Source organism: Pseudopodoces humilis, chromosome 16 (assembly GCF_049639895.1).
Source record: "Pseudopodoces humilis isolate 2021_Gansu_Grassland_sample_001 chromosome 16, ASM4963989v1, whole genome shotgun sequence".
In the NCBI taxonomy this organism is placed as follows: domain Eukaryota; kingdom Metazoa; phylum Chordata; class Aves; order Passeriformes; family Paridae; genus Pseudopodoces; species Pseudopodoces humilis.
The window spans coordinates 8,080,220-8,105,214 of NC_142215.1; the positions used below are offsets into that span (position 1 = coordinate 8,080,220).

A 24,995-nucleotide genomic window follows, 5' to 3' on the forward strand; every position below is an offset into this window, starting at 1 on the left:
ATTGTCTGGAGAAGCAGAGAATGACCAATCTTCCACCCAAAAATTTATTCCATCCATAAAAACTGCTCTCTGCAATTCTCAGCATCCCTCATTTTTTCACATAGCTCCACACAGTATTTTGGGGCATTATGTATGGCTTATGCACAAAATCAAGAGAATTTTAAGTAATTTTGAATATTATTTTACCAAAAAAGAGCTGTCTCCAGATAGAGAACTCCTTGACCATATTTTAGACTACGTTACAATCTTGTGTTCAGATAAAGGAAAGAACATACCAAAGTTACGGACATAAAACTTTTTTTATTAACAGAACAGGTACTCCCTTTATTTTAAGACAACTGCAAGGAGCCAAGTAAACAGTCAAAACTACTGCATACACTAAAATTAATTAAGGCTTTTTTCCCATCACCATTTTTTCCCAGCTTACTCTAAGACATCTCCATCAATTTCTTGCTTTGCTCATGGATGCACACAATATTTAAGTACTAAGAACTTTTACCATTACAAGTATCTAATTCCAGAATGGATCAAGAACTGTTATTACTAGACAGTTCACTTTTAAACCAGAATAATAAAATTGCTAACTATCAAGAAGCTTGTACCTCAAAAATATTATGAGAAGAAATGGTCCTTACTGTAATAAACAGTCACTCATTCTTGTTTGCATTGATTCTAGAATAACAATTCACACATTCAGATATTTGCTAATTAAAAGCAAATCAACACAATCTTCACTACTATTACCACAGTTACACTGTTTTTGGAGGTTTTTTTTTTTTCCCAAACACAAATAGTGTATTTTACTGGTCCCAAAGTTGTACATGACAATTAGAAAAAAACCATGATTAGTAGATTTGACACCTTTGGTTGCTTGCTCTGGAGGTGGGTTGGTATTGAAACACTTTCAGCAGTCTTCATAAAGGATTTCATCTATTGGAACATCATTTTCTGTCACAGGCACTGATTCACAAATCTGCTCTCTAAAAGCCAAAGCAATCGTGTAAGGCTTTCCACGGGGATGTTTCATACATCTTTCAAGATAGGTATCATAATATCCTTTCCCTCTTCCCAATCTGTTGCCTTTTTTGTCAAACCCAAGGCCTGGCATGAAGATAAGGTCAAGACCTCCTGCAGAAAAATGAAATAAGCATTAGTGGATGCCCTGTGGATTTCCTGATGGCTTGACTACAACCATATAACTTCAGATATTTACAAGAATGCAAGCTTTGTATTTTGTAAAATTCTTCCCTTTCTTTGATCAGATGAAAAATACTTTGAATACTAAACCTGTAAATTTACATTTTCATCTTATCAACTGCATACTAGTTCAGCTGAAAAATAATTAGATCTTGAAAAGCTGGATGGGAAAAAACCCTACCTTTTAACAAATTTATTTTATCATTTTAACCCCACACTTCCAGATACAAATGATTATGACGCTAAATCCAGACAAAGACTGAACTCAGGGAAATTAAATGCAGGAGGAATCAGAAAATCAAACGAACTTCAACATCAGACACAAAAATAGAAAAGGAAAGAATGAAAAGAAGACATGTGAGAGAGAGAGGGGACATCTTCTTGACACCACTGTAAGATGCCATGAACCTACTCTTGACCTTCCAAATCCAAAAAGCCTTGAATACAACATATTCTGAAAGTGGTAATTTGCCATTTAATATCAAGATGAAGATTTGAAGGCTCTTCCCTTTGTGATGTCAGGATCCTTTTGTCCTGAAGGACTTTCCTTCTTGGCCTCCAACAATTTTCACTGTTGTTCCAGCAGCACACACAGACATTTTGCTTCCCTGCCCTAAATATCCCTCCTTCCAGGATTTTTGTGAGATTGCACTTGATTGGAACTCAAAATCATTTAAAAAAACTGAAATAAGATGCATAAGCTGCTAATCACCTGGACTGGCTGGTGAAACTCCAACACAAGACCCCACCAACCAGCTCCAGAGAAAAAGGCAAGAGTTCTTGCTTTGCTCATGCTCTGTGAGGGGATGTGGATCAGCACCACGCCAGGGAGCCAGCTGTTTACACCTGGCTGCACACTTGTTTCAGGAGCTGATTCACATCACTGAAACCTTCTGCCACGAGGAGTGACCACCAGGCAGGGAGGCTGCTGCACATCCCCATCACTTCTGCAAGGCTGGTATGTTCAGTGTCAGAAGTCTTGCACAGACATCCTCCAAACAAATGAGCTGGACTGGCCTGGGGCTGACTCCTGAGCCCAGGAACATCCCACTTACTCCTTTCACAATGCAAAGAAAGCCTTTTCTTTCTTGCTGCTGTAGCAGACAGACGTTTAAGGGGAGAAGGGCAGGGAGTGGAAAGGTAATACAGACTAAAAGACAGCTGACACAAGTCTGGAAAGAAAGCAAATAGCAAACTCTGGAAAGAGTCTCAGTCCACTGCTTCTGCCTTCTCACAGGAACAGTGCTTAGCCTTGAGCAGCTTTTCTGTGACCAGACTCTGCTCCTTCACCAGAGCTTGGACCTGGTCAGGTATTTTTCTGCTTTTTCCATGCCCACACCTATTCCTTCCTGCCATTTTGGGCTAAGCTGATTTTACTACATCTGAGGGATGATGCTCACCATTGAAGGAGATGTGTGGGGAGCATTTAGTAGAAAAGCCAGAGCAAAGGAGAGTTTTTCAGTTTAGAGGAAATCCCATCTGAGATCACATATAAACTCCAAACTCTGCTTGGAAGAGCATGCTAACAGCTCACATAAGACCAACTCATTTGTACACACTTCCCAAGCCCCTGGAGATTTCTTTCCACTCTTCATTGTTCAGAGAAGAGTCACTGACATGAACACTCATCCATCATGATCTAATGTCTTAATTAGAACATTGATATAAAATATGCAAGGCAACACAGTGCAAAATGCTTAGAGAACATCAATCTTGCAGTTCCAGCATTGTACAGTCAAGAAGCACAGCTTTTCTAAGGAGGTCAGGGGGGTAAGGGGAGAGAATTAGCCAAAGGACACACCACAGAATAATACAGGTTGGATTAAAAAGGGGTCAGGGTGTTTTACCACACTGCAGTCAACTTTTGACACACAGGACAGTGAAATGAGTGAAGCAGCAAATGGCAAACAAAGAGAAAGAGAGGCCCAAAGGCAGAAGTACAGTCTCCCTGAAAAGAGATGCTATTTTCATGGTGCCACCATGTACATCATACAGGACATACCATGTCACATGCCCTCAGTTTGCTCTTGCAATTGTCAGGCCTATGGATTAGAAGCCAGAAACCAGCCCCCTGTTAGCAAGGTCAGGAATAGATTCTGCAGGTCAAACCCTCCCCAGGTTACTCCTACTTATTCTCTCCACAACCTGCCTCACATCAGCCTTGTGTAGGTATTCAGTTGGCCCAGAAACCAGTAAGTACCAATCAGTCATAATGCACAGAACTGAACACACTGCCTCATAGTCTGTTTCAGCTGTTTTCACTCCAGGTGCCTCTCAAGACAAAAAGCAGGAAACATTTGCAGTCTGCTGCTGGCAGGAAGAATGCACACAGGGGGCAAATCTGCAGAGCAAAAAGGTGCCATTTCTCCTTACATTTGTGTTAAAGACATGAACAAGACAAGTCAGGGGAAACACTAGGGAAAGACGGAAATGGCAAAAACAGTGAAGGGAAGAAATATATTTTCTGTGGAGTTTAACTGAAAGCATCAGGCACCTCAAGTGAATTTGGATGTATTAAAGCACTGTTTTCCTCTGGGTTCTCTAGAGAAACAGGGACTCTTTTAACAAGTTGGCTCCTCTATAATCATGAGGGGTTTATGCTGAAGAACTCAAACAAGCTTTTGCAAATCTCAGTATGAAAAATTATGCTGCAAATACTGTAATAGTTACCTTTATATTTTTCTTCTGTGGAGCACAGCAATACTGACTGCCTTTCTCTGACTCACTACATGTTCTCTGATATCCATGCAACTCACACTGCACAAGATTTAAGTAAAATGTCTTTCAAGATTTTTGGTAGAAAAAAACGGCACAACTAACCCTGCAAGAAGCCCAAGGGCAGCTCAAACAGCATTAGTCCCAAATCTACCATCAGGATCTAGAATGGATGGCAGAGAGCTGCATGGAGTAAATGCTTCTCCAACATATAACTTGGGGAGCAACAAAACCTCTTGTGGTGTCTGTGGCAGTGTGGGGGAAGAGGTGTCACAGGAAAAGAGGTGACACACAGATGTGACCAAGATTGCAGACACTTAAGATTGCTATCAGCACTGAGGGTACATCAACAGGATGGCAGCTGAGGATACGAACATGCCCCCTGTGGCATGGGGTCCTCAGGTTGCCCAGCTCTCCCAGCCCTGCAGGACTACTGTCTGCCACTCAGAACTGTGGCTTGCTCCATCCTCACACCTGCTGCCCTTGTTCTTACAGCCCACTGTGTGAAATAGCATCCTTGTCTCTGAGAAGACAGAGCAGGTACTCGAAAATCAAACACCACATCAGGCGTTTTAGTGCCTCATAAAACATGTTAGGGGAAGTCTCCCATTCAACATCTGCCCATCTCCCTGTAATGTCCACTGTCTCCCATGTGTCTGTAGACATTAACTGATGGTTCTTGGATCCCCAAGGGTCCTGTGTCCACATGCCAAGAGCCCAGGAAAGCACATCCACAGTCAAGAGAGTTTTGTTACAGGTGAGCCATGCTTCCCCTAGAAAACCTGGATGTGGTCTGCAAATTGCTGAAAGCTGGAAACACTCTCTCAAGCAACAACATTTTACTCCAACTTCTGTGTGGAGAATATCCATGGTTCTTGCACATTTTAAGCTACTGGATATACCAGTAAGGTTAGTAATTATGGTGACAGTCACCTAATATTCAACATATCTATGGCATAAGCTCTTGTGGCTACAGCTCCTCCAACTGTGTAGCACCATGAATGAAATAATACACCCTGACTTGTCTATCAGTGTGGGCACACAGCCATGCTGACACGGCCACACAGGCTTCGTTTATACTGCTAAATGCAGCACAGCCAGAAAACAAATTGATTTACAGGATCACAGGTGGTCGATACCTTAATTGTCAGTGCAGTGTCTGGCACTGCTGGACCAGGTGACACCCATGACTGCTCCAGGGGACAGGATTGCCATGTGCAGTAAAGACAAAAGGGTACAGGTCTGGCTCCTCCAGACAAACGAAGAGAACCCAGGTTCTGTGTAGTGTGGATGGGACTTATCTGTGCCACTTAGCCCTGTGTTGTCTGGCAGAGTAGATGCAGTCACAGCTTCTGAACCTATCCTATGGGTGTACAGGCACACTCTGTTTGCACTGACTCCCTTAAAATCATGTAGACATACCTCATGCCACAAAGAAGTGAAATGACTGGCCCAAGGACTCAAGAAATGTGTGGCAAAACTGCATTCAAGAGGCAGGTGTGCAAGCTGTACATGGCCTGACTTAGGCAGCAGACCAAAGCATTAGCATCCCCTCTCAGTGTTTTAAATAAGAATACATAGTTTTGTTTCCTCTAGGCAGCCACAGTGAACCTCAGTTTGGCAGTGCATTTCTCATTACCTTTCATGATGGTATCAGGTTTGATTTGTTCCCCAGGGAAAGATTTTCTCCTTGCACCTCATTACCTCTCTTCTCCTTAATCTGATGTTCCTATTTGAAATGCCAGCCGGCATTTTCAGAAGTGTTCTTGACAATGGTTAATTATAGAAGGGCCCATCAAACTGCACAGATACAGGTCATGTACAGACTGCTGGGGACTTGTTCTGCCCTCAGAAGGAGCAGCCAGCACAGCCTCTCTCCTCCCAGGTTAGAAGGGGCTTCAATAGCCTGTTGTCACCTGCTGTGTGGGGTCACTCATCTCCCTCTGCACAGCTTGACAGTCCTAATGGAAGCTGAAACTGAAATACTCTGCCATCCCAACTTCACATTCCTTGCTGCCACTTGCTTTGTGGGCACAGCAAAGCACCTGGGACCCATCAAAGTGGGAGCTAGGACTCTTTTGATCATCTCCTCAAAAGCAGTGACAGGATGGGGCAGAGGCCAAGCTGCAGCAAGTCCTGTGTGCCTGTGAAGAATGGCAGCGTGCCCACACGAACCATGCTCACAGCACAGACACTGTCTGAGCCTACAAGAGGTCAACAGTGATCAGCTCTGTGTCACTGCTGCTGCTCCTCACAGCAGCAGCTGTGCAGTCTGAGCTTCCCCTGAAGCACAGGAGTTTGTGCATTGCTTATTCCATCACCACAAGGATGGCTGCATCCTCACAATCTGCCACCTCAGGCAAGAATGAGTTTCCAGTTTGTTGGAAATCAGGTTTTGTTCCACACACACCTCACTCATGCGTTGCTCAGATGTATATGATTACATAAGGTGCAGGAGCAGAATAATCAGGCCAAGAACAGTTTTCTGTTTAAAGGAAAGGAGTGTTCATGTTGCTATGCACACCCTAAACAATGTCAGATCTGTGCAAAACCTCTGCTGAGCTCACAAGTAATTGAAAGCTGTTGATTACAAGGAATGAAAACTTTGGTCCTTTTCTGACCTAGCAAAGACCACAGTGGATTAAAAGGCAAACCCTGTTTCAGGAAAACCTTACTTTTCAGAATGTAGAGTGCAATAACCATCTGCTGCCTCTGTATCTGCTACTCCAGCAGAGAGGAAAAAAATAATCATTTGATCCTAATATCTAAGTATTAGTCTTGGTGACACACAGGGTATGAGCCAAAGAAATTTCTAATTAATGAGGGAGTCATCACTGTAACTTTAATTACCGTCAGCATTAGCACAGTTAGGCCTTTTGGGTAGGTGTTTGCTTTCAACACATACCCTTATAGGGCACAGATCATGATCTTGTTCTCTATTTACACAGCACCTAACACTGTGGTCTGAGCTAATCAGCAGATCTCAAGGAAAACAACTCCACAAAACAATTTCACTTATGCTGCAGCAAAACAAATGCCTTTCCCTTTATGGTTTCTCCAAGAACACCCTGGGTGCCCCAGCACCACTCCTGAGGTTGCCAACGCTTACAGTTTCCTTCCAGATAAAAAGGTTTCTGCCCTTTGGAAAAAACCTGCTCTGGGTTTCAAGCACAGCATCTCTGCTCTTACATGTCTCTTGGTAAAAGATCAAAAAGGGAAATGCCAGATCTGCTCACAACAGACCTGATCCAGATCCTGCCGAGGTGCATGGCTCCTAAAGGGCTGGGATTGCTTCCAGAGGAAATAATCTCTTTTCCCCACAAACCTCTGGAAAAGACAGACACTGTTATATGCCCAAGGAGACAAAAACATTATCCTTTGCTGCAACTCATACATATTTGAAAAAAAGGCATTCATCTAAAGCCAATGAGGTGCACATCCAGTAACAGAGAGGATTGCAGACATAAACAGCAACATTGCTTGCCTTGACCCCAGCCAGTCTGCTAAAATAGAAATCCAGTCCCTTAAAAATAAAGGAAACTTTTAACTGATAATTCTTATTTGGTTACATGATACATTGTCAGAAGTTCAGTGCGAATTCACAGATTATTCACAATATGTGGTGTTGGTTGTTCATAAAAAGCTCTCTTAAAGTGCTCACTCTGTAGCCTCCTTAAGATCCCAAAGAGATACCTAACAGATACCTAACAGGACTGAAAGTTGTGTTTCATATTAAAGTAAAAAAACCAGACCATTTTAAACTGGAGTCAGTAGCTTTTCCTCCAGGTATCTCCCCTGTAAGAACACCTTTAATTGTGCACTACCACATCACTTCAGCAGGACACACTGCTTTCTACCTATTCACAGACACCTGTTGTCACAGAAATACAGAATACTCTGAGTCCCTGGGAAGGGACCCACAAGGATTATTGAGCCAGTTCTTAAGTGATCAGCCCACACAGGGATTGAACATCACAGCCACCATGCTCTGACCAACCGAGCTCATCTCAGTGTTGTTTCAGAAGGAGACAGAGAGACACTCACTTTAACCCAGCACAGGAATCAAAAGTCAAAGTATCACATCCAAATCTCACAGGCTCCATCCAGAGCCTCCTGCTATGGGACTCACCATTAAATCCTCAAAGCCTCAACTCTTCCAGGGAGAAATGCTCTTAAAAACAGGGGTAATTGCTTTATTTTCATTCTTGTGTATGGGAATCACAGGCACTAGGAAGGCTTTGTCTGCTTTTGTCCTCTAAAGAACATTTTGCCTGTAACCCACCTTTCACAGCCATACAGATGCCAAGCAAACTATCTCCTCTGCAATCCTGGCGCCCCAGCTGCTGGCATGACAGCGACAGCTTCTGTTATTACTTCAATAAAATATTTTGCAGAAAATAGAACCATCAGCAGAATCTACAAACAAGCACTGAGCAACTCAGCGTTTGTCTACTCATCCATGTCAGTGCTTTGTGTCAGCATGAAACATTGGTCTTCACAGTTCACACTTGCCCTGCTGAACTACAGCGTAATAAAATATTTATCCGCCTCCCTGAGAAGCTACATGATAGCCATCAGTCATAAAGGTTTAAAACAACTGAGTGGCAGCCACTCACCTGTTATTAAACCTCAAAAACATACAATAAAACTGCTTGATCAGTTCCTCTGCTACTGAGCTGTGCTCAAGTAAACACCTCTGGTTTTGAATTAGTTTTAACCAAAATCTTGCAGGTTTAGTGCCAATGCATCTGAAAAGCTAAGTGTGCTGCACAACATCAGCTGTACTTTGTTAGCCCTGCTCAAACAAACCTGTTTCTGCTCCACATAAATATCCTTTCATGTTTCACCAGAGAAGCTACTATACAAGGCTAACACTTGTGTTTCTGGCTGGTTTCACAATGTGGAAATGCTGTGTGAGGCTATAATCATCACACTCATTTCCCCTGAGGTTTGACTTACAGTAAGATGGGGACTAGAGTCTCATTTTCAGAGTTCCACCTAAAAGAAAATTTGAAAAGTATTTTTCTATTTCACTATTATTCATCGAGCCTGCATAAGCCCTGTAAATATAACATGATCACTCAATGCCACCCACAAAATGTTTGGTTTTGCAAATTCAGAGCAAAGGAAAAAATAGCTTAGGACTTCTCAGTTATCAGTCTGTGAAAAATGACTTAATCTGTTTCTGATATTCATATATGTGAGCACAGTCTGAATGGGAAAACATGGGCAATCAAAAATGTTTAGTTCCAAGGCTTGCACCTGGATTCTTCTGTGATTTTAAAACACCAAAATACTCTGAAACCAGATGTACCAAGAAGCAATTGCAAAGAGAGGAGAAATGGCATTACAGCCACTTTACAGCACATCTTGTTAAATCAGCAAATGCTGACTGCAAATCTGCTACTTTAGAGAAACTCACAAGGCATAGATGCTTGAACTGTTTATGTGGGGATACTGCTGCAGCCTAAAATACCTAAGCCTAATCTTTGTGTAACTTCATGCGTTTTTATGGGAATTTCTCTATAGTCTTATCAGCTATACTTCCATGGTGTTTGCCTGAGTATTTAAATACAACCAATGAATACATGTGCATGTCTTCACTCTTGGTCCTCTTTTGCATACTTCTGTCTGGGTATTTTTAAGTCAAAGTAAGACAGAGGTGAATCATCTGGGGTTTTTTCAATACTTTATGCATCATTATCAATATTTCCAATACCTTTTGACTCACTCAGCAGACATCCTATCATAAAATACACAGAATTGCTCATGAAATATAAACAGCTAAGACAACAACTTCCAAGTCAGTGCATAAACCTGGCTCCTGTAAGGAGTGACACCACTTGATGGGAATATCAGTCTGCTTACAGGCAGGGTTTATTGTACATGCAGAGTCAGCTGGTTGGGAGCTGATGGCACCTTCACAGTTGCTGTCAAATGTGTTAACACCACAGCAGCTGAGAAATTCTGCTTCTTCCATCACAAGATTTTCTTTTATCTTTTAAAGCTTGCACAGTTTAAAAAATCCAGTTCTCCCTGGAATCCTATTCCTCCCTCACTTCACTCCCTGATTTTTATGGGAAATTAGGCTGGAGCATTTGTTCTCCTGTGTATGTGAGTGCAATGCCTAGATGAGATTTTAGTTATAGGAAAACAGACAAAATGACAGCAATGCTCCATGGCAAATGTATGGAATGCTGACACCTGCCGGCAAAAGGCTTCATGTCACTCCTGGACAGGAATCTGCCCTCATCTACATCCCAAAAACTCATTGCCATCTCACATGCACAACAGCCAGCCCAAGCAGGGACTGAGTTCAGCGTAACACCAAACATGAAGATCCAGAGCTATCTTTACACCATGGAACAGCAGCAAGAGTCTCCTGCTCCGTGAAAGCCAGTGGCTCTGGGCCAGTCCAAGGAGTTTCCCACCATCCAGGGGAAAAACTGTGTATTTTGAATCTCAGCAAAACCAGCAGGGATTAACTGTGCCAGAAAAACAAATCTTTTGTAGCTGGAAAAGTGCTGACCTGATTTAATAGCCCACTAAGCTGGCAGAACACCAATCCTAGGAAAAAGAAAGGAAAAAAAGTGACAAATTTCTGCCAGATTAATGAACTGAATCTGCTCAGCAACAAGTACCAGAGATGGTACCTGGGATGAGGGGATGAGGGGAGCACAGAGATGGGCACAAGGAAAAGGCATCAGGACTGTCCCCTCTGACACCAGGTAGCTGTAAGAAGGCTCAGTTTTCTCACCAAACCAAATCTTCAACCCAAATTCCCCACACAGGTGGGCAGCAGGGAAAAGCTTCCTCCTGTCCCCCAAGTTATGTGCACAAAGGCACAGAGATGAGCTTGGTGCTGGGTCTTCCTTTTCAAAACATGAAAATAAAGGGAGACAAAGATGTCTGTTTGGATTAATTACTGCAGCCAGAGATACTTGCACATTGACATTTCCCCTGCATGCGTTGTTGTACAGACTCCTGCCACACTCCAGAAATGAATTTCACCTCTTATGTGCCTTTCAAAGACTCCTGTCTCTAGGAAACTGTATGAAAAAAAAATGACAAAGCTACTGTTCACACTCACGGGAGCAAAATTAGCCCTCTTTGAAACAAAACCCTCGAGAGTAACTTGCAATGACTTCAAGGCCCTTGCCCATGTTGCTTTCACTTCTCTTCAGACTTTAATTGATCACAGCAGAAGTAATCTTTTCAGTTGTTTTGATGAGTTTTCTGCAAGAAGGCAAACGTGGATGAGACACTTAAGATGATTACAAGGAAAAACACTCTTTTAAAGCCTTAATGAACTTTATGAAAGCAAAAAGCTGTAGTGTTCCAGAGCTCTCAGCCTTTCAGGTTCACTGCAGGACACCCTTGGCACGGGTGGCATTAAAATTAAACCACACAGCGCTTGTGGTTTAGTGTGCATGAGGGAAATTCAGGACATAAGGACACCAAAGGACATTAGAAAGCAACACCATATAAACACATATGAACTTTTGCATTTCAGAGTGTTTTTTCAAATGCCTTTAAAAAAAAAGTCTCTGTATCATACCTGTTTCTGATCAGAAGCACTGGGAGAAACTCAGCTAAAAGTTTCTGCCTTCACTTAGCAAATTAAGTGTTGACTATTGAGCTGTTTCAGAGAGTTCTGGAAGCTGGTGCAGACCTCAAGGGAAGGGCTGAGAGCAGCTGCAGGGGAGAGTGTCCCCAGTGCTGGGAATGAGTCACACATCTTTTAGCTGAAGGCTGGGATGTAGAAAAACCCCAAGGGAAACTTGCAATCTCTCCAAGAAATCATTTTCCTAGATCTACCTGCTAAGGAACAAGCTAAGTGGAATAATATAAAATTATTTTATAGATCTCTACTAGTGGAACAGGGCCTTTTGTAATTATTTTGTAATGATGTGTTGTTCTGGAACACTGGTGTGGAAACCAGTAGGACATCTGTCCAGTGAGCTGATTTGAAGAGCAGTGTTATGATATATACAAAAGAATTAACATCTCCAGTGCTACTACACACATTTCACAGTATTTCTTTACCTGGACATAAAATTTTCTCCCAGGCATCTTTTTTTTTCCAGAATAACATCAGAGAGATTGTAAAGGTTGAAAGAGCAATGGCTGGAACTCCTACAGAAAAGCTTCTCTACCAGAAAAATAAAGCAGCCTAAGTTTGATAGAAAATAATACAATAGATATAGTACAGGTGTAACTAAACAATGAATAATAAAAAGAATGTAACTCAAACATCCTTATTTACTTCTCATCATAGAAAAATGAAGTATCTCTTGAACTGAAAGCAGCAAATTTAAAATGAATACAAGGAACATAATATTTCACATGTCACAGGAGCATAATATAATATTAACATAATATAGAACATAATATTTCACATTAGAACTAACTAACCAGTACAACTCACAGCTGTCAGAAGGCAGCAGAGCCAAGGGCTTAATACAAATAAAATTTAATGCTTAGAGGAATGCTCCAAATGCCTGCTGGTAAGAGAAACCAGAACCTGTTTGTAAGGCGATAATCTGGGGTCTGCAGCTGCAGAGGTGGGAAGATCCTTCAGTTCTTGCTACACAGCTACAAGTTGTGAGATTTCCTGGCTCTTGTAAAACATCTGATGCTGTATTGCATGTCCAGATCCTGCACTGCAAGAGGAAGGATCTTCTCTCCACAGCAAGATTCATGACTGGAATGTTAATGCCTCATTTGCACTGAATTTTGTTCTTCTTTTGCATATCAAAAATACTATGGATCATTGTCTCCAAACAGAAGTTCATTCCAAACTTTAAATCATTTCATTAAAAAATAAATTACATTAGCAGCTAAGCCTCGATTTTCAATTTTGTATTGTGCCATGCTCTCAGGTTTTCTTTTTATGACCAGTGTAAAAAAGATTTTAATTATAATCTATCCCTTGACATATTTTGTACTGCAAGTTTTAATCAAGTCTCCCAGAGGAAAAGAAAATCTAATAGTACCTTCAATCACTTTACAATCTTGTTTGGGGTATTTTTTTTTTAATTTTTTTTTCTTAAGCAGAAACATTTAACATCTTTGCTTTTCACATACCCATATTTCATTTATTCCTGAGACATTCCTATCTGCATATAGCTAATTTAAATATTCCAGTTACTTCTGAGCATTATTTACTATATATTTTTTCAGAATGATTAGCATCATTTTGTATGGTCCCATTATGCCTTCATGGATAGCTGTACTACATCTAATGCAGCTGAAGTAGGATATTAGACCTTCCCTATGCCTCAAGCCACAGCATATTCTACTCACAAGTGTTTTTTATTTCTAAACACTAATGTGCCTCATCCTTCAAAATCCTCTCACTTCTGGTGCATTTTTTTGGGGTGGGAGGGGGAGGAACACATTATCTTTTTTTTAAATCCCATTTTATTTTGCAGTTCTAAGTCAAACCTATTCCTCTTAAGATTGTGCTGCCATAAATTCAGTCACACTTCTGAAGAACTGTGCTAAAATTTGGAATAACTAAGAATACTGATGGCATCACAAGGCCATCAGTCCTGGCAGCAAATGCAGAATCTTTGAATGCATGAATAAATAGCAGGAATCTAAAAACAGGTGAAAAGGAGTTTCTGCAGACAAAAATGCTTCTGCAGGGCAAATCCTGATGGCAAAATTTCAAATAAGGTTAATGGTCACTCAGGAGTAATTTCAAACTACTTGAGGTTTGGAACTGTAGCCCACAGGTAGCCAGCAGTTTCCTTGCAAGAGATTCATGTTTGCTGGCATAAGCAGCCCTTATATATATATATATATATATATATATACCCCCACACAGGTAAGCTGTCCCTGTCTGTTTCTGCTACCAGCAGGTTGTTGTAATTTATGCTACAGCAAGTCTCACAGTGTTCTGGAAGTTAAAAGGGCAGAAAGATAAAACTACCTTAACCTTAAAAGACAACATTCAAAAGGTTATGTGAAAACAGAGCTGCAAGAAGTTGCTGCTAGACATATTTTAGTATTTCCTTATTTTATTTCAAATTCAGATATTTGCTTTTTATTCATAATAATTTTTTTACCGTTATTGAAAGCATGGATTATCTAGTTAATATTTCATTAATTATCTTGAAGTTACAATACAAATGCTGTGATCAGTAGGCCACTGAAGTTTTCAGTGCTGAAAATGCCAGAAGTCTCTGAACTAAATTAGAAAATACAACTCAAATTCGAATACATTAATTTCTTTAAACAAAAATGCATTATGCTGTAGTTGAGTAATAGCAGATTATTCAGCATTCCCCATTGCATGTAAGATGCTATATTGTCAAATGCTGACGTTTTTCAGCCTGGGTACTTATGCCAAACTGAGCTGGGGGCAGGGGGTTATGTTTGTTTTATTCTCACAAAATGGTTCACTGGTTTCCAAGATCAAAGCTAGTTAAGAAAAAAGAAAAAAGAAAAAAGAAAAAAGAAAAAAGAAAAAAGAAAAAAGAAAAAAGAAAAAAGAAAAAAGAAAAAAGAAAAAAGAAAAAAGAAAAAAGAAAAAAGAAAAAAGAAAAAAGAAAAAAGAAAAAAGAAAAAAGAAAAAAGAAAAAAGAAAAAAGAAAAAAGAAAAAAGGGAGAAAAACTCTGTTGCTCCATGCCTTGTAGCAAGAACTTGAAATCTTGCCTGTAGTACCTTCAGTGGTGATGATGTGGCTTTAGCCCTGTTCAAACCCATTTGTGCCAGGCTTATGCAATGCTGCAAGTGTCTGAAAAGCTGCCATTGGTACATGGCTTAGGTACATTGGCTTAGGAGAGACGTGTCAGGGTGAATTCTGGGGCTCTCTGAAGATGCTCCCCCCCCGTACCACTGCTGGACTCACATCTGCACGGGTGGCCCCATGACTCTCTCAAGGAACCTGTCCAGGATGTTCCCTCCTTCCTGGCTACTCATTCCCTCCTCCCCACACACATGGCCACATGGTAATCCATATCCTCATCTGGGTTCAAAAAAATCCCAACGAAAACAGGAGAGGGGAAAGAAGGGAAATAATCTTCACCCAGAGCAGCAGGTTGATCCAGCTCACCAGAGAGAGGCAGGAATAGGCTGAAAACATAAGGAAGGAAAACTCCTTAGGCTGGCATTGGTATACAGATGGAGCACATGGAGCTGCAGGCTCAGCTCCTCCTGCCAGACCCATCTCAGCTGTGAGGACTCCGAAGGACTTTCATTTGACTGGCTGCTCCTATTCCTACTGCCTGGGGCAAGACTGGGAACTGAAATATGGAAGGAAATTATGACTGACGTTTCACTGAGACTTGTTTTGGCATGACACCCATTTTCACAACTCCTCACCATCAGCTTCCTAACAGCCCTTCAGTTGCATCAGTCTAAACCTGTGTGGTGGTTCTGTCTGAGAAGAGACTTCTGCTGGTGCTGGGTTGCTCCTAACCAAGACTGGTTTCCCAGTATAGGTCCCAAAGTGGCTGCAGCACCATCTGTGCTGGCACAGGAGAGGAAGGGTGGGGAACAAGAGGAGAAAGGGCAGCAGCTTATTTAATCAGGCACTTCCCAAAAGAAACAATCACAAAACACTGTCTTTTGTACTATTTAGTAGAACAAGTGCTATTAAACAGTGAAGTTTTTATAAGCCAAGGAAAAAGAGAAAGAAGCCAGCACAGTGAAGAAGGAAATTAGTAAATTGGGACAGAGATTCTTGTATGTCTGGAAGCAGACAAGTGAAAGAAGACAAAACACATGATCTCTTCCCTTTTGGCAGAGACAAGCTATTTATGCTGGCCCAGCTGCCCCTGAAATGACAGGCTGGGACTGAGAGCAGGAGGAAATGGGGAATACAGTAAGAAAGGCCAGAGAAGGACACTTGAGGAGGGAGTTTCAGAGAGGCCGGGCAAAGAGAAGAAAGATGGAAAAGGACATTATGGTGGTAGAGAAATTAAAGCTTGGAAAAGGAGGTCTAGTTCAAGACTGAGACAAATCTGGGAAATTATTGTTTTGGAGGGGGCAGAGAATAAAACTTAATGTTGGAAAAACAAGCAAAAGAATCTGTATTCACTGGGGGCAGCTCCTCTGCACAACTCCAGCAGCAACAGGATCCTGAGCCTCTGCTGCTTCTCCATCAGCAAATACCACTTAATGTCTTTAAGTCACTGAATGGTGTAGCGATGAAGAGCCCATACAGAAATGCAGATCTCCATCCCAAGGTTTGAATAATGCACAGTAAAGAGCCCTGCAGCTCTAACCTGAGCAGGGAGAAAGCAAAGACTGAGCAGATACTCATTACTGGCAAGCGTTAACAGCAAGCAGTGTTCATCTTCTGCCTCTTTGAAAGAGCCCAGACCATTTCATCTGGGCTCATCTTTGAGGGAGTTCACACCTGAGGGACAAGGACCATGTAATAATGTACTGAGACACCGGGAAAGAATTGACAGAGATTAAGAGGCTGAATTAAGTCTGTACACATAATCCCATTTCTTCCATTTCTTAGAAAAGCACGTCCCAATCCATTAGAGTAAGCAGATTCAGAGCTGTAATTTCTAATAAGGCTTCATTTTCTGGCCAAGAAAAATATTTAGGCCAAACCCCCTCTCTCCATCATGCAGATGAATGTTAGAAAAGCTGTTTATAATTTATTGCACACCTTCAGCTACCAGTCAGTAGTTCAGTTATGAACAGTTAAGCATATTTGCTCACGTTCAAGCCTTCCAGCTGAGACCACTGGCTGTGTGCCTCCCTTCAAAGAAGCCTCCAAGAATTTTACCATATGGAAACACTCAACCTAGCCTTTTATTTTCTTTCTTTTATTTTTTTCTTTTTTTTTTTTTTGTCCTAGTAAGAATAATCTCTTTTTCAGAAGAATAATTTAGGTTTTCCCTCATAGTTCTCAGAAAAGGTCTAAGTAATAATAAATAACATTACAAATGAGGGAACCCATGTCCAGCTCGGTGAATCACAGCACCTCCCTAAACCACACTGAAAATGAAGCTGCTGGTGAAGTGTTCTTTAAACTTCTGTAGGAGTAGTGATAAAAAGCAAATAGAGAGTACATTTTTTATCTGATTTACTCCTTCCAAAGTTGTGCAAGGTTTCTACACTTCTGTAAACAAATACTGCAACCTGCCTGAACTTTCATCAGCAATATTACCTTGGGTAAAACCCAGTACCAGTGCACATTAATACCTCTGATGGGCAAGGATAAAAATGGGAATTGGTACCTATTAGGAAAATGTACCAGTGGCTTGCCCCAGAAGTTGTCTGTCTTTTCAATAGATATAGCTGGAAACAAACCCAGTCATGCACCTACACACACCCCTACTCCAAAATATCTGAACTTCTTCCACCTTTGTTCTTTCTGTTATTGTGTTCATTTAGCCTAAAGAAAGCAACTTTTCATGTGCCAGTGAGTCACCCACATGTGGTAGAGAAGATGACAGACTTTCTCCTACCACAAAAGCAGTGATCCTTGTTTATGCCAACACGGTGTGATGTGAGTACTGCCAAGATGAAAAGAGGTAAACCCTGGTCCAACAGAAAAAAGGATCATCTCCAAAAGGAGGGGCTCGTGTCTATTCAACACTGCCCATGAGTGCTACCAAAGACTGGGAAACTCTATGCAAAAATGATACCCAGTCTTGTATTTGAGCTATTCTTAACAGTAACCATGCTTTAAGGACAGTGTGAATTTAAGCTTTTTGTCATGCCAAATGAATACACTCAGAAATGACATGGCTTATTTATGTACCTGCAGGCTATTTCTTGAAAATTACATAGTAATTTATGCCAGCCATGGGAACATTACTAATGTAACACCATGTTATCTCCTTATAACAATGTAAATGCCTCAGATCACCAAAGTATTTGATAACATCTCTGAGATAAACGTGCCATCCATGCATCATTCCAACAATGGAGGACTGATGCAGCAGCAAGGCAATTTGCATTCTTGCAAATGTACCAAAGTTCAAAAAATATAATAGGTGATAAAAAAATATAGCAAAAGGCATATAAAGACACATTGAGATGAAGTGTGTGCTTCTGTGAGACAGATTAGGAATGTGTGTCTGATGCTACAACAGTGGAAAAAAACTAAATTTATTCTCTAATTTACAAAAACTGTTCTAGGATAAAGGACCAAGGTCTGACTTCCAATCCAAATGGCATTATTCCAGAATTACTGTACAAACAGTACAAACAGACTAATATTGAGCTTCAGGCAGAACAAGTCTGACGCAGACACACATCAGTTCTTACAACTGGTCTCCTGCCACCTCTCTGTAGAGCACAGGAGCTCTTCTGACATTGCTCTCTGCCCATAGCCTGGTGCAGAGAAGGAAGCAGCAGCTCCAGAACTAGGCAGGTACCAAAGTGTGTTCCTGCCTTCCCCATCTTCACTGTCTGGCACCCAGGTACATCTCAGTGCACTCTATACCTGGAAGTCCTTGCTCCCATCACACCTCAGATTGTGTGTTTACTCTGTGATGTCTGAAACAGACTCCTTAAATTCAATTAACAGAAGCTCATCAGTAGTACAAAAGCTTGTCAAGAATGCCTGAACTAAGCTCAGTCAACAGAACTCTGGATATTGTTTTAGCCTACCTTCAAAAATCCCTAAATCCCACCAATATTTTTTGACAAACGTTAGAAAAATGATAAACAGTGCTAAATACTAAATGTAAGAAGATGATTGTATGAAGCAGTGAAATCCCTTGCTAGCTAAACTGTAGACACAGAAAGGATTATGAATTAAGGAAGAGGTAATGACTGAAAATAAAAGAGAAACAAACATGGTTAAGCATTCTGGGAAAGTACATTAGCATCCCAAGGCAAATACAAGCCCAAGTTCAATCAAACAGAGTCATAGAAATGTTATGTTTCTTTACCAAGCACTAAAAAGCTGGCAAATGTGTGAGAAGTGGAATCTGTTTGCATGGTGAATTTCAACCTGGAGAAGACCTTCCCAGACTGAGGTTTCAAGCACAAGCTCAACATGAGTTTTCCATTAATAAGATTAAACATTCTGCAGATGTTTTGAGAAGATATGAAAGTGTTTACAAAAAAGAATGCAAATAATGAATGCAAAGACACAAAAAGTAAACTTGTTTACAAGTAGGAGCTGGGGAATTTTAGGTTAAGAGAGAGGTTATTTGGGGATCAAAACACAAATACACAAGTTTGATCTTAATGAACTTGTACCTTCTCAGCCCTATGAAGAATCCAGTGTCTGAGACAGCATTATAAGATCAAAATAAAAATATGAGAGAATCACACTGGAAAAGACTGTAATATTCATACAGGCCTAGAAGAAAGTCCTTTCATTATCAGTCTAAGGTCTCAGTCCAGAGAGCTGTTCTACAAGGGCAGGCTCTATATCAGCACTTTGATTCATCCATGCAACACAATTCATAGGATCAAAGATTTCAGAAAATTCTCAGTCTATGGGCATCACTTGAGAAGCTCTCAACCTTTCAGGCAGCACAAACCAAAGTTCTCAGAGTACATCCTAAACCTGGATCCCTGTGACTTTCAGTGGCTAAGATACCCCCAGCAAGCCTCCCTCTCCGTTACAAGCCTCTACAGGCTTCAGACTCTCTAAGGCTGAGACTGTGCTGAGGATATTCATGGATCAGACCAAGAAGATTTATCTGGAGGGTTGAGTTTTCTTTCAGTTGGACCGGTGCAGTCTTGTTCCTGTCCTGCTGGCATGTCACAGGGGTGGCACAGGGAAGAGAAAAACAGGCAAGAGCAAAGAGCATTTCTCTACAGTGTATAAAACCAAGGTGTAATATTTAACTTCATTCTTGCTATCAGAGTATTTCCTATCAGCCTCCAGGCTACTCCTGCTCAACAATCCCACAATGCAGCAAGAAAATGCTCACCGCCAGCAAAAGCTTCTTCTCTTGCAGTGTCATCATCACTGGGCTGAAGAATATTCCAGGATGTCAAAGCAAGTGAAGAAATGTCTTCAGCTGATGATAACTTCAGCATGTCCATGTGATTGCTCTGAGGTTTGTAGCGGGGTATGAAACACTCTTTGCCTTGCTTAAAAATGTCCTTAATGATTTCCTCTGTCTGGACTTCATCTGGCATGCTCAGGAAGATTGCAATTCTTTTGGATTCTTGGTACTTGGGATGGGCAATCACCTACATGGGAAATGGATGCAATCGGTTTAGGAAAATTTTTTGAAAGATCAACTTCCTTTAATTTAACACAAAACTGGAGCAAAATATTCATTGAAAAGGGCAGAGATACAAACTTAGATGCATCATAAACAGAATAAACTGGCTTTGTTGCCTACTCCAACATTTCTCCATCAGCAAAATCAAAACAGGCAAATTTTTGCATCTAGTGAACTAAACACTGCAACACAGGTTTGGGTGAGCAGAAAACAATTTGGCAGACAACATTCCAATCCCCTAAAGATCTGTACCATACAGTGCAGACATCCTCAAATGCTCAACATCACTGCAGAAAGATACAGCAGGCCAGAACTGCCAGCTTATTCAAGCCATGAGGGTTTAGCATTCCTTTTCTTCCATCCTTTTTACAAGCTGCATCTCTCATCTGGGCCCAGGCAGAACGGGAAGCGCCTCACTGATAATAACTCAAAGGAAAATTAGCACCAGAGCAGATGACTGCAGAGCACAAAGTCTTCCATGACCAGGCCCCTCTTTCTTTTGTTAACCTGAATGTCTTCCCTCCAGCAAGATGAGATATATAACTTCAAACATCACCTGCTTCTAACAGGTGATCTTATTACTGCACATTTTTCAGAGCTTGAAGGAAAGATGGCCTTGCCGCTTTTTGCTTTTCATGAGACTCTGTGCTGGGCTTATAAAAGGCTGAATATAATAGGGAAAATAAAAAATGCTTATATGGTGAAAAAGTGTTAGCAGACTCATACCTCACTTGTCTGCCCATTCCAGACTGAATTCCACATTAAAATTTGAAAGGAAGCTTTTAAAATCTTGTCTTCTCATTCTCTAGTACCTTACATATTTTGTCACTTACATCTGAACAAAACAAATATAAATGTGTCCCTACTCATTTAAACGTGATTTACTGTTATTCTACACACTTACAAAAATCTGTCAAAAATATCAAACAATTGAGAAACTCTCTACTATCTACAGAACAGAGATCACCAGATCCCCTGCTCAATGTTTGTATAACTGCAGGGTAACTCACTCTTCTGAACTTTAGCTTTTGCCCTGGCCTTGTTTTGAGATACAAATGCCCATATCTGAGTCAAGATATGGTTCCCACTACATTTTTTATTTTCTTTCCATCACAGCAGTTAAAAACCCAGGTGAAATATTCACAAGATGGATGTAATTTTGTAAGGGAAAAAAACCTAAAAACACTCCAGACTAAATGATGGTGCATGTGTTGCTTGGCCACAGAAACATCCTGAAAATTCAAAACCGCATTTTATTTCCTTTTCTATCTGTCTAAGAGTACACATGGATTTTTCCACAGGATTAAGCTCTTAAAATATCAGAATTTTCATCGTAGCTTTTGCTGCAAAAAGCAGACTCCAGAAAATGGCTGTGGCTCATGTTGAGGGTCTCCAGAGCCAAAAAAACTTTGCATGGGTTTGGTGAAGAGAGAAAGTGAGACACTGAGACAGTTCCAGACAAGGGCTGTGTGCTGTGGGCACCACACAGGTCCCATCTGCTCTGATGTATCCAGTAACACATTAATTAGGCTGCAGAGGAAAAAAATGAGGCTGAAGATGTAAATCCACATGTGAGCAGGAAGACACAATTTCAGATGTTTTCAGAATTGTTCAGATGCTCCTACTATGACTCGGAGCGGTTTCTGAGAAGACTGAAAAAATTTCCACACTTAAAAAATATTATCTGCCCTTTGTTCAGCAGCTGATGACACTTTTTTTCAGAATCAGAGCATGCAAACAGCATGACTTTAATCATGAACAGAAGCATTAAAAAAGAATAATCATCCAGAAGCTAATTAAATACTAGTGGCTAGGTTGGCCTGTGAAGCTATTTCACTTTGAATTTAAAGATTATTTTGAAATGAGGTTTTACTACTAAAAATATTACTCAGGTGTTATAAAATAACCTGCTCACTTTTATTAGCTGCAAGCACTGATGTATGTTACAAAGCCACATTTTTGGCCTTATATCATTCCAAATATTTTCTTGGCTTTCTCCAGTATTTCTCTGTGCCTGTTGTATTACCCACTCCCCATGAGGAAGCCGACTCTACTCTCACCCACTTGCCCAGAGCCACTCTATCTCAAGCAAACTCAGGATTTTCAGTTTTTGTCAGATTATTAAAATGGCAAGATAACATCAATTTATGTCATGTTTCGTGATGCCTTCTCTTAAGCAAAACTAAGGCTGTGTCTTTCGGTGTGCTCACTAGAAGAAATGAGTGCTCTGTCGTTGCATTTTTCAGCAGCAGTTGGACAAAGGCGGAGGGCTCCTTAAAATTCAGTACTAAATGGGCTAGGTGCTTAAGGGTTGGCTGAGGACTCTGAATTTTTGAAGAGGATGCATGCCAGTATTTGCTAAAAATTGAGAGATTTTTATATTTTGTATATTGAGAGAGCTAATTTATAAAATTACTAAAATGAAATATCATCACAGAGTAGGGGATATGTTTTTAAAAAGCATTCCCAGTGAAAAAAAGTTATGTAAGTTCCAGTTAAAACTTCCTACAAACTAAAGTTTCTGTGCTGCCATATCCCACTCATGAAGTGGCTACACATTAGTAGTAAATGAAGTCTATAAAGTGATTTGAGATCCTCTGGCAGGAAAATAACCATATAAATGTAGATCATCTAGAAGCACCCGCTGGTGCTGCAAAAAAAATGAGGACTGTGCTCTATTACATGCAGTGACTGCAAAATAAAATTTTATTATGTTTATTAAAATGATAAAATACATCTATATAAAAACTGTGTAATCCAAACACAAACAGGACATTTCAGAAGTACATACCCATATCACTCTGTGCTAGGATACCAGTTAGACAAACCCTGCTTGATATCTTTTCGAGTGTAAAAATTATATTAGAAATAAAATTGTGTGCAAGAAACACTGCTGGAAGATACAGAAGGGAGATGACAGCGCGTAAAACAAGAGGCCAAATCAGGCAGTGGCTGGGTTTTGAATGTATGGACAGAGCCAGGCTGGTGTAAAATGTCTGAGATGAACACCTGCCCCCGAGGAGCTCTGCTTGTGGCGTGTGGCAGTCTGCCCCCACTGTCCCCAAAAATCCACGGGTGAAGAGTGCCCACCGCCCCAGGGTGAGGTGTCCCCAGCAGCCCAGGGTGAGGTGTCCCCAGCAGCCCAGGGGTGAAGGGTGCTCACCCGGCCAGGGGTGATGATGCCCACCGCCCCAGGGTGAAGTGTCCCCGGTACCCCCCGCTTTAGCCGGTGCCACCGGCAGCTCCCGTCACACCGGCGCCACCAGCCCCGCTCCCCGGCACAGCCGAGGAAGCGACAGGGAAGGCTCCGAGGGGGAGCTCAGCCCCCGCTCGGCGGAAGGGCCCCTGAGTCACGGTTTCGGTCACCGGCGGGGCCTGGAAAGTCCCGGCCGTGCTTCCCGGCGAGCCGGGCCCGGCTCTGGGCCGCGCCCGGGTGTCCGCACCCACCTTGCGCCCGAGCAGGCGGGACTGGCGCTGCTTCTCGGCCGTGCCGAGCGCCCGCAGGCGCTGCCGCAGCTCCGCCCGCAGCTCCCGCTTGGCCGCCCTCAGCGCCGCCGCCATCGCGGCCCGCTCCGTGCGCCCAGTGCGCCCAGTGCGCCGGGCGGGCCCGCGGCAGAGCCGGGCAGGGCCGCGGGGGCGGCCCGGGCCCGCCCGGCCGCCGCTCCGAGCGCGGGTGGCACCGGCCCCACCGGCGTGGGGGGTCCCTGCCAACACCAGCCTTTTTATTTATTTTTTTTTTCCTTTTTTTTTTTTTTCTCCCTGGCGGAGATGGCAAAGAATTTCCTCTTCTCTAATTTTGCTGTAGGAAGGGAAAGTACATTTCGGCGGGACGTTTTAGCAGCGTCTGCCGAGCAGTTTCATATATCCCCGTGGCGGTGCCTGGGGCTCAGGTGGCCATCGGTGCCCTGCCCAGGAGCTGTGCCCACAGGGAAGATGTGCCGGCCACGGCCCGAGGGAGGCCTTTGGGTACAAAACACTGCCCAGGGAGGTGGTGGAGTTACCATCCCTGGTGGTGGAGTTACCATCCCTGGTGGTGGAGTTACCATCCCTGGTGGTGAGGTTACCATCCCTGGTGATGGAGTTACCATCCCTGGAAGCGTTCAAGTCATGACTGGATGTGGCACTTAGTGCCGTGCTCCAGTTGACAAGGTGCTGACCAGTCAAAGGTTGGACTCAATGACCAACCTTTGACTGGTCTAGCCTAGAAGTTTTTTCTGATTCTGTGATTTTAAGTGCAGAAAGAGACATTTCTATAGGAGAACAGTTTTCATAAATCTCTTCCGTGTGGCTTTTGATGACATTTCAATTCAGCTACTGTGTGTATGGATGAAGTCATCAGCTGTCCCACTGGGCAGCTCTTTGACCTCACCTTTTGCTCTAGAAGCAGCACGTGTTTCTCCCCTGGCAGATCCAAGGATCCCTTAAACAGGAGTGCCCCAGGACCTGGGCACTACTCAGTGTCATGTGTGAATAACTTCATGCCAGTTACAGCTATACTATTTTATAAAACTTAGCTAGTAGCCCTGCTGTTTTCAGGTGTTTTACACTGCTTAGAATTGTGGTGGTACATCTCATCACTGCTTTTCTTACTCTGCACTGAAAAAATGGGGTTTAGTCCTGGTGAAGTTAACCTGTACCCCACTGGACCATTAATGATCCAGGTTTCTTTTGTTTAAACCCTGCCCTTACCATGAAAGCAAGTTCTAAATTTATTGTATCACCTACATTTTGAAAAGACTCAGTCGCCCTTTATATTTAACTAAAAAATTGTACTTCTGAATATGAAATAGGTTACTAGATCAGTGTAAAAGGAAGTGGATGTGGTATTAATAGATTGGTGTTAGCCACTATAATACATGCTCGCAGCAGTGCTCAAAAAGGAGCTGAGTAAGAATTGCTGTTCTTACCATGAA

General features: G+C 42.0%; 1 protein-coding gene across 2 annotated transcripts; it reads right to left on the reverse strand.

Annotated features, from left to right (window-relative positions):
* Nucleotides 1–280: 280 nt before the first annotated feature.
* On the reverse strand, nt 281–23,679 carry MTHFS (methenyltetrahydrofolate synthetase). Of its 2 annotated transcripts, none has more exons than XM_005521571.3 (3): nt 23,530–23,679; nt 19,783–20,047; nt 281–1,128 (listed from the first exon to the last, which is right to left on the reverse strand). In XM_005521571.3, exons 1-3 carry the CDS (start codon nt 23,641–23,643, stop codon nt 905–907), a joined length of 603 nt encoding a protein of 200 aa, XP_005521628.1. In that variant the 5' UTR covers nt 23,644–23,679; the 3' UTR covers nt 281–904. The 2 variants fall into 2 exon arrangements, with proteins under 2 accessions (XP_005521628.1, XP_014106527.1); XM_014251052.2 differs by lacking the exon at nt 23,530–23,679 and adding an exon at nt 20,809–20,877.
* Nucleotides 23,680–24,995: the final 1,316 nt, after the last annotated feature.